Source organism: Apteryx rowi, unplaced genomic scaffold (assembly GCF_003343035.1).
Source record: "Apteryx rowi isolate R43461 unplaced genomic scaffold, aptRow1 scaffold_975, whole genome shotgun sequence".
NCBI lineage: Eukaryota > Metazoa > Chordata > Aves > Apterygiformes > Apterygidae > Apteryx > Apteryx rowi.
In genome coordinates this window covers 154420-163785 of record NW_020451288.1, presented here as the reverse complement: position 1 = coordinate 163785, position 9366 = coordinate 154420, and the positions used below count along the sequence as shown (strand labels likewise).

General features: G+C 65.1%; 1 protein-coding gene across 1 annotated transcript in view; it reads left to right on the top strand.

Annotated features, from left to right (window-relative positions):
* Nucleotides 1-233: 233 nt before the first annotated feature.
* Nucleotides 234-9366, top strand: part of LOC112960552 (protein Wiz-like) — a 51245-nt gene continuing 42112 nt past the window's right edge. Inside the window, exons 1-2 of the mRNA XM_026054933.1 lie at nt 234-371; nt 4984-5396. Of these exons, the coding sequence (XP_025910718.1) occupies nt 5069-5396 (328 nt within the window). The 5' untranslated portion in view covers nt 234-371; nt 4984-5068. The remainder of the gene's footprint in view (nt 372-4983; nt 5397-9366) is intronic.

The following is a 9366-nucleotide window of genomic DNA, read 5'->3' as shown; positions in this document are numbered from 1 at the left end:
GGGGCGAGCAGGGGCCCAGGCGTCCGGGCTGGAAGGAGCCGGGACGGCCGTGGGGTGAGCAGGGGCCCAGGCGTCCGGGCTGGAAGGAGCCGGGACGGCCGCGGGGCGAGCAGGGGCCCAGGCGTCCGGGCTGGAAGGAGCCAGCCCCCCCCGGACCCGCACTAACGCTTCCCCTCGGCATTTCTCTCCACTGCTCCAGCTCCGGCGCCGTTCCCACCGTTCCGAGTCGCGGCGACTTTTCCAGCTCCGGCGTCTTTCCCGGCCGCTCCGGTTCGTCTTGCCCGTGAGCRTGACGAGTTGCCGGGTCTCTGCGCGCTTCCGTGCCCGTGCCGGGGGGGAGCTGGCGGCAGAGCCGGAGGTTTTGGCGGCAGGTAGGGATGATCCGTTGGCGCGTGAGGCCGTGCYGGGCTTTGGAGCCGGGCGCTTTTCCTCTTCCCGAGCTTCTCCGTGATGGAGAAGGGAGGGGGGGGAAAAGCGGGTCGGAGCCTCCGTCGTCACCCGGCAGGTTGCCGGAACAACTGCGCCCGGATTGCCGCGCGGGATACCGAGGCGCTGGCGTCTCCGCTGCTCTCTTGGAGCGGCCGTTCCGGCTGCTCCGAGCCCAGCTCGAGGTCGGCCGCATCCCTGTATTTAACGGAAGCGGCTCCAGAAAGGGCCTGGGGACACCGGATTGGGCTCGTGCCGGTGTGCGTTGTGGCGTGACGGTGTTGGAGGACCTCGCTCTGGGTGTAGCTCCCTACCCTCGCTTTTCCCGCCGGACTGGCCCTTCCCATCCCGCTCATCCCGCTGCCGCTCTCCGGAGGAGAAACCCCCCCCCAGCCGCCATCGCCATCTGCAGCGAATCCATCGGCGTGCAGCACCCCGGAGCTGAATTCCCAAGGGATCCCGGCAAAGCCTGGATAATCCGAACACCGAYGGAGCCCCACGGAGCCGAACACTCGGCGCCGGATTCGCCTCGCCGCCATGGATTCAGAAGCGAAGCACCAGCTTCCTGGCGGATCGTTCCAGCTCTATGCGGAGAGGAAGGAAAAAAAAGCCCCTTTTCCGCTCAATGTTCCCGTTAACGTGGCTTTGGAGGAAGTTTCCCGCTGTTCGGGCGCTTGCTTGGGACRCGGATGGGAATCTTGCGGGATCCCAGCTCGGCCCGCTTGCGGAGCAGCTCCGCCGCCACGGGAGCTCCGCCGGATTCCTCCCGGATCCGATTCCGGCACGACGGCTCCCCTTTGCGATCCTCGCCGACGGAGAGCGGATTTTTCCTTCTTCGGCACGTGAAGCCGCGCCGAGCCCGGAAAAAACAGAGCGAGATCCGGCACTGTCCTCCCGCTTCCCTTTTTCCCCTGCATCCCTCCTTGACGGAGAGGGGGGGGAAAAAAAAAGGGAAAAACGGACCCACGCGCCGAGCCAACATGTTGCGAAGCTTTTCCCGGCTCCGATGTGGCTTTTCCCAGCTCGGAAACGACCCCAGCCGAGAAGCGGGAGCACGTGTGGCTTTTCCATCCTTCGGGAATCCCCCCCCCCCTTTTCTTTTCACCCGGAGCAAGAGGCTATAAACGACTCCGGGAGACGCCGGCGCTTTTGCGAGCTGGAGTTTTCCGGCTCCCGGCACCGATCCCCCTTTCCCTGGCTTTCCAGGGAAGGAAGCAATTGTCCCCACTTAACCGTTTTTGCATTTAAATCGTCCCGAATCCCGCTCCGCCTTCCCATGGCTCTGGGGCGATGGGCTGGGGGAAGGGTGGCCGCACTCCGGCTCCTCCGCTTGACATGAGCGGCTGCTCCTCGGCTCGGCGCGCCGGTAAGGCACGGCTTTTCCCTCGGCTTTTCCCGTGGGAAAACACTTTTTTTTTTTTTTTCCCCCCCTTTTCCTTTTCCCTCTCCGACGGCTGTTTTTTAAGGCAGGAGCAGCAGCTCCGCGCCCGTGGGGTTTTTTTCCGCCGCGGAGGAGGAGCGCGGTGGGATGCGGAGGAAGGGGGAGGCCCGCGGCATCCCAGTTTCTTTATTTTTTTGGGGAAAAGCCACCCAAAAAAGCGGGTGTTGGAAAAGGAAGGAGTCGGGATGGTCGGGAAGCTCCCGGTCGGAGCCGGGGGGGGAACGTCCTCGCCGTCCGGCGGAGCACGATGCCGAAGGAGCCTTTTCCCCCGCGGGCCGTTTCTCCCCAAAATCCCATTTTTTGGGGGGAATCCGCTGGGAAAAGGGGGGGGGAACGCGGCGTTCCCCCCCAGCATCGATGCCTCCGGATGATCCGGCTTTGCCGGAGTCAGTTGTCGCCCGAATGGGGAAGCATGGGGGGGTGGGAAAAGGGATCCGGCAGCTCCCGCACGCGGAGACGCCGGGGGGGGGTTGGACTCGTTCGGCCCCAAATCTGCTCGAATTAAGCCTGTTCCGCCCCAAAAAAGCGACGCGGTTTCGGAGCATCGTGTCCCGCTCGGTTAGCGCCGGGATGCCGCGGGAAGGGCTCGTCGCTCCCGGCTTTTTTCCGCCCCCCCCATCCAGCACACCGGGCATTGCCGGATTATCCCAATCCGGTGCRAAACGTGGTTATTTCTATTTATTTAATTGTATTTTTTTAATCGCAGCCCCCAGGGCTTCTCCCTGYGCCGAAACCTCGGCATGCCGATGGGAAGGAAGGCCGGGATCTCTCCCGGCTGCGCCAGGCTACTGCCCAGTTTCCCAAAAGCTGGGATTAGAAAGAGAAAAAGCTGGAAAAGCTTTGGGAAAAGCCTTTTTTCCCGCTTGGCTAAACGAGGGTCCCGTCGCCGCCGGTCTTAACGTTCCTCCTCCGTCGGAGCTGAGCCGGAGCGGAYGCGGGTTTTTTTTTTTGGGAGGCTCCGGAGTCGGTGGCGGAGTCGGAGCCGGGCTTTTCCCGGCCTCCAGCTGGCGGCGGAGCAGCTGGTCCGTGGGATGCGCTAGCGACAGCAGCCCCGCCGGGCTCGCTCCGACGCCGGTTGGGAGCCGCCGGCAAAGAGGCRCCGGGCGGCTTTGGGAGCCGTCGGAGCCGTTCCGCGGCCGCCCGGATGAAACTGAAGCCTCCTCTTGGAATAAGAGGTGGGATTTTATTTGAATTTTGGCTTTTCCTGCTCCTCCGTGCYGAGGTCGAGCAGCCCGGTCCTGCTCCGGCCGGAGGAATTCCCATGCTGATGCTGCCTCTGCTTTCCGAGCTCTGCTTCTCGCTCCTTCCTGCGCCGCTGCGTTCCCGGGATGCCGGATGAGCTGCCCAGAGCCATGGTGACGGGATGGGAGACGGCGGAAAGGGAAAAGCCCGCGACGGAGGCGGCGGTTGGTCCCTGCCGATCCGGCTCGCGAGCCGAAATGGGAGGAAGGAAAGGAAGGCGCGAGCAAGGCGCCTGCACACGGAGACAGCGCTCCCGCGTTGAAGCCGGGCTCGGATCGGACGTGCTCGGAGCCCCATTTGCCAGGATAGCCGGAGACCGCTTCCTCGTGCGCACGGAGGGGGGAAAAACTCATCCCAAGCGCTGTGTCCGAACCCCGGTGCCGGGATGTGCTCCGTCCCCAGCCGGGCGGCGGGAAAAAATCCCGCGTCCCAGCCCTCGTTGGGTGGCAGCAGGGCGGGGGAAAAAAATCCTTGGGAAGGCTCCGGCTTGCAAAAAGGCACGGAAAAGCCTTAACGAACGATTCGGGGCGACGGCGCTGCTCCCGAAACCCGCAGGTCCCTTGGGAAAAAGCCAGCAACGGATCTCTCGGAGCGAGAGCAGGGAGACCCCGAAGGCGGATTCCTCCCTTCTTTTTTTTTTCCCCCCCTCCCCGGCTCCGGCTCCCGGCTCCGGCTGGGCTTTGGGTGTTTCCCTTCYTGGGCTCGTCTTCCTCGTGCCCCGGGGCTCCAGGCGGGCAATCGGAGAGCGGGAACGATTCCCTCTCCGTCTGCATTGTTACCTTGGAGGTATTTATAGTCTCCCGCGCCTTCTCCTTCCTCGCCTCCTGGGTAAATTTAGCTCCTCCGGATTCTCCTCCCGTTGCCGTTCTCCTCCGGCTAGCTGATAAGCTCCGGCTTTTTAGCTCCTATTCCCTCTTTATTTATTCTTTTCTTCCCACCCGGATCGAGGGAGCGGGATGGGAACCGGCTTGTCGGCCCCACCATCCTACCGGAGCTCCTAGAAATATCCCGTTTTTTTTTCTCCACCGCTTCGTCCTTTCCGCTTATGTCTCGGCAGCATCGGGGAGGCGCGGAAAGGCTTTCGGGAAGGTGTTTTTTTTGGCGGCTGCTCCCGTCTCGCCATCCCGGATCCGGCGGGAGAGCGGATTAGGGCAATGGTCGCCTCCGGCGTGGTTGCCACCACGGTTGACGTCTCTCTTGCAACGATCCCGGTCAAACCCTTCGGAGATCCTCCAGCAGCTTTTGCCGCTAAGTTGTTGCTCCGACTGGGCTGGTTGAGCTCATCCGAGTGAATATTATGGAATTTTTCCGACTTGTGTCGCAGGGATGGTGGCGGTGGGCGGGAGGAGAAGGTTTCTTCAGCTCTGGGGCAGAGGATGGTCCCATCCGGGCAGGTTTCTGCTTCAACTCCTGGCTCCGTCCCGGCGGTCTGTGCTTGCGGCCGGGATGAGCCCGCGATCCGGCTTTGAGCCTGGTGGCGCCGGAGCACTTGGAAGCCGGGAGGTTTTGGAGGGAGGGGGAGCTSAATCCTGAGCTTTCCCGGAGCGCGTCGCGGGGATTCGGGGCGAGGAAGCGGAATTAAGGGTCGGCGAGCGAGCGACTCGCTTTGCCACCGCCCCGATCCATGCGGGAATGTAGCAGGGGATGGATAAGGGTTGCTCAGTCCGGTCCCGGCACCGGCGATCGGATCCCAGGATGGGAAACTCTTGGTTTCGAGGCACTCGAGGAGCCGCTCTCCGTACCGGTCCCACTCTCCGCTCTCCGTACCGGTCCCTCTTGGATGTGTCTCGGAGCGGACGCGTTCAGGATCTCCTCAGAAGAAATCCGCGCTCCTCTAATTTTTTTTTTTCCCCTCTTATCTGTGTTTCTCCTAGATTTTTCCGGCAGTCCCCGGCTGCCAACCTTCCCGAGTGCCGGCGCGGTGTTTTCTTGCGAGTGACGCAGCACAATCGGCGAGGGATGGAGAAAACTGTCCCCGCTCTATCGGAGCAACAGCGGGAACGCCGGGGAGACGGAGGCCGAGCCGTGCCGACGGCTCCGGAGCCGAACAAGGAGCCTTTCGCCGCCGTCGAGTGCCCCCAAGGCGAAGAGCGCGGAGCCGCTTTTGTCCGCGATGCGAAAGCGCCTCGGGAAAGCCCGGCTCCGTCTGGGACGGCGGCGGAAGCGGGATCGGAGCCGGCGATGAGCCGAGGCGCCGAGGCGGGCGCCCCGGAGGAGGATCCGGCCGCCTTCCCGCCGCTCGCCCGCCGGGAACCCGACGTGGCGCCGGAAGCCCGCGACACGGCAGGTGGGTTCCCGCGCGGATGCCGAGGTCCGTCCCATCCCATTTCCCCCCCCCCCCCGGGTCCCGTTTGATCGGCTTCCCGGGAGCCTCTCGCTCGCCCTTTCCGCGTGTGCTTCCGGAGCTCTCGGAACGTTGGCCTGGTGGGATCTCCGTGCGGTTTCTCCGGCTCCGTGGTCCCTGCCGAAAGGGCTGGAGAAAAAGCCGGTGTTTCCCGGCTCCTCGTGCTGCCCGGGGCACGTGCGGTTTCCGGCGGCCGCGCGTTTGGTTTCTCCGCTTCCGGAGGGATTTTGCCATGAACATGAGTGCTTGGGAGCCGCGGTGGGAAACGCGGCAGCAGGTAGTGGGGGGAAAACGGGAAAGCGGAAGGAATTGCTGGGCCGGGATCTCCGCCGCGGTGTCCCAGTGTTCAGCACCACAGACAGGGATGCAAAAATCCGACGACAGCGCGAAAATCCCACGGATCTTCCGAGGTCCCTCGCTGCACGTGGGGCTACCCGCTCCCGGAGCAGCGGCTCCCAAAACCCCGGTGGCTTCGGCTGACGCTCCGGCCGGACGCTCGTGCCGCCTTGTTTCGTGGCGCGTCCTCCGGGCCCTCCAACGCGCGGGATTTTGGGGTCGGGATTCCGGCAGGAACGACGCCAGCAGGACTCTCTGTGCCGACGCTCCGGCTTTTGCAGGGAGACGCCGCGCGGCTCCCGCCGTCTCCCGTTTTTCCCCCCAAATTCCCATCCCAAGTACTCGTTTCCTTCCCCTTCTGCAGCAGGGAGCTCTTGCTCCGTGTGTTTGGCTCCGTGCTAGGAGCAGAGACAGGCACCGGCCCGGGAAATCTTCTCCTTCCTAAGATCCTCCTTAATATCCGCTTCCCGCCTTTCTCAGCAGAGACGTTCGTTAGCGCGACAAGCGCCCTCGCGTCGACGCCGTCGACGTCCTTTCCTGGAGCTTTTCCCATGGGAAAAACCCGTAACGAGCTCCGTGATGGATAGCGGGGCGGACCAGGATCTCGGCACGCCGCCGGCCTCCGAAAGCATCCGCCGGCGGAGACCTTCCGGCCTCCCTGCTTTGCTGGGTTGTTTTTCCCGCTCTGGGCAGCGTGGCGGGATCCTGGCGGGATGTCGGAGGCGGGCAAGCCGGACCCGGAGCCGCTCTGGCGGGCGCTCGGCTCGCACCGGAGCAGCCGCGCGGCACCGACTTCCTTCCTGCCGCCGGCACCCGGTTCCTCTTCCCGTCTCACCGCGGGGCGCGTTGCCGCCCGGCACGGGCCTTCCTCCCTCGGCATCCTCGGCAGCGTGCCAGGAAGAGCCTTCCTCGGCACCACAGCTCGAGGTCCAGGCTCGGCTTCGCTCTGCCGGCGCCGCATCCCGATGCCGCCGGTTTGCCGGAGCCGCTTTGCAAGGCAAATCCCGTTTCGGTATCGCCGGCGGCCGCGGGAACCTCGCCGAAATCCCCTCGGCGCTTCCTTCCCCGGAGACGCGGCGCTGCTCCGACTCGGTGCTGCCTGGTGCCGGCTGCGTCCAACGTCCCGCTGGTAACGTCCGTGCGGGAACCGACCTCCTTTTCCCGCTTCTCATCCGCTCCCGGCGAGGACTTGGCCGGCGGCGAGTTTATTTGCACCCTTAATTAAGGGGAGCGGGATGAGCGGGAGCAGGATAAGCGGGAGCGGGAGCAGCTGCTGAATTTCGGGCTCCGGCCGTTTCCCGCGGCAAGTTTACCGGTGGCGGCGTTCGGGTGCAAACCTTATCCGCCAGCGCTTTGCAGGGAAGAGCCAGTCCCGCTCTTATCCGCCTCGGTGGGGAAGGGCGACGGTGCATCCCCGTCGGCTCGCGGGGTTGTTTCATCCCCAGTGTCGGGGGGAAAAAGCCTGGGAAAAGGAAGATTTAAAGGTCGGGTGCAGCGGGGGATCCCGCGGGAAGTTTAGGGATCGCAGCCTGGCGCCTCGGCAGGATGTTTTAGTGCTCCGTGGTTTTCCTCCCGGCTGCTGGAAACCGGAGAGGGGGGAATCTCATTCCAGCAGAGGAATATGCCGGCCGCAAAAGCCTCGCCGCTCCGCTGGAGGCGATTCCACCTTCGCGGGAAGCGCGGGTCTCGGGATTCCCGTGAGCGGCGCCGCTTGGCTCCGGCGTGCCCGGGAAAAAACGGATGGCGCAGGCAGAGAAACGTAGCCTGGAGCCGTGCAAAAATCTCCCAGTGCTGGAGGCGCGCGGGAAAGGGCCCGGAGCCAGGAGCCGGCGCGAAGCCGGAGGCGGCTTTGGCAGCTGCGGCAGGGTGGTGGTTTTGTTGTTTTGTTTTTTTTTTGGGATTCGGGCAAAGTCCGTGCTCGTCGCGGAGAGGTCGGCAAGCGGCGGGCAGCCGGATCGCCGGCTCCGCGTCTCCGGCCGGCGGCTGCTTTCGGAGGGGAGGTTCCCCGCTGCACCCGGCTTTGGGCTTTGCCGGAAAAAGGAGCTCGTTTCTGCAGGGAGCTCGCTCCCTCCGGAGCGGCGAGTCCGGCGAGACTCCGAGCGGGACTCAGCGGCCGGTTGCTGCCGGCTCTTTTCGAGGCGACGTGCTCCGGATGCCTGGAGCCAGGAACGGCGCTGCCTTTTTTTTCCCCCTCTCCGTCTCCTCTTGCCCAAGCTCCCGGCTCCGTCGGCTCATCCGCGTCGAGCTAATTCCCCRCGCCGGCGGATCGCGGGAGGAAAAGCAGCTGCACAGCTGGAAACCCCCCTCCTGGGACTCCTGGAGGATGGCRGAGCAGGAAAGGAGCCGGAGGAGCTTTAGGAATCGCCATGTTGTCCTTGCCTGGGTGCCAGCTCGATGGGAAGCGGCCGAAGGAGCTGGGATGAGGCTCCGGAGCGGATGCAGCCCAAAGCCCGCTGGTGGGGGCTCGTTCCCAGCGGAGCGCTCGGGCAGCTGCCTCCTTGTGCCAGGCTGAGCTTGGAGCCAGCGCAGAGCGGCGGAGCCACCTGGGAATTCCCATCCTCTGGAGACACCCACTGGATTGCTCCCCGCCGGAGCCCTTCCCGCATCCCCAAGCAGCTGGATGCGCCGCCTGTAAGCGAGCRGAGTGGGAATCCCCCCCTCATCCCTGGGCTTGGGGCTGGCTTGATGCCGCTTCCGACGGGAACCTTTCCCAAGTCTTCCCGCAGCCTTGACTCCCTTCCCTGCTTCTTGCCAGGGCGTTCGAAGCCGCAGCCGGCTTTCGGCCGGGATTTGCCGGGCCGCTGGGCTCGGGAAGGGGGCTCCCGAAGCAATCGGGATAGTTAGCGGGTGTAATCCAAGTTTTCCGGCCGCAAAGCGGCTGGCGCCGCTCTCGTCCTCGGCCCTTTCGTGCCCGGCTTTCCCGCGGGAACGGCGCTCGGCGCCGCCCCGGAGGTCTGAATCCCAAAGCGGTTTTATCTCCGCGCTGCATTTTTAACAGCTCCCCGCCGGCTTGCCGGAGGGCAGGGAAGTTTTATCGGCCCCGACGCGGGATGCGGAGCGGAGGAAACCCCCCCCCCTTCCTCCTCCTCCTCCTCCCTCCGGAGGCATCGGAGCGGGTATGGCCGGAGGGCAGGCGGAGCTGGCGGTGGGGGCTCGGAGCGGGCGGCYGGAGCGTTCGCCCGGAGGTGAGCGATGCCGGAGGCGGGCGCCGGGAGCGGGAGCACCCGGCCACGCGTCGTGGGGTGGCACCTTGGGGTGGCAGGGGACAGCGCCCGCTCCCGTCCCGTCCGTCCCCCTCCGTCTCCGCCACCCCGGCCGGCGCGGGATCGTGCTGCGTTTGGGAGCGCCGCAGCGGTTCGCGGTGCCGCCGGGTCCCCCGAGGTGGGGACGTCGTGCTCTGGGGGTGTCACAGCAGGTGGTGCCACCAGGTCCCCAGTGCAGGGACGTTCTGTTATGGAGGTGTCACAGCAGTGTGTGGTGCCACCAGGTCCCCGATGCAGGGACATCCTGCTCTGGGGGTGTCACCAGGTCCCCAACGTAGGGATGTTCTGTTCTGGGGGTGTCACAGCAGGTGGTG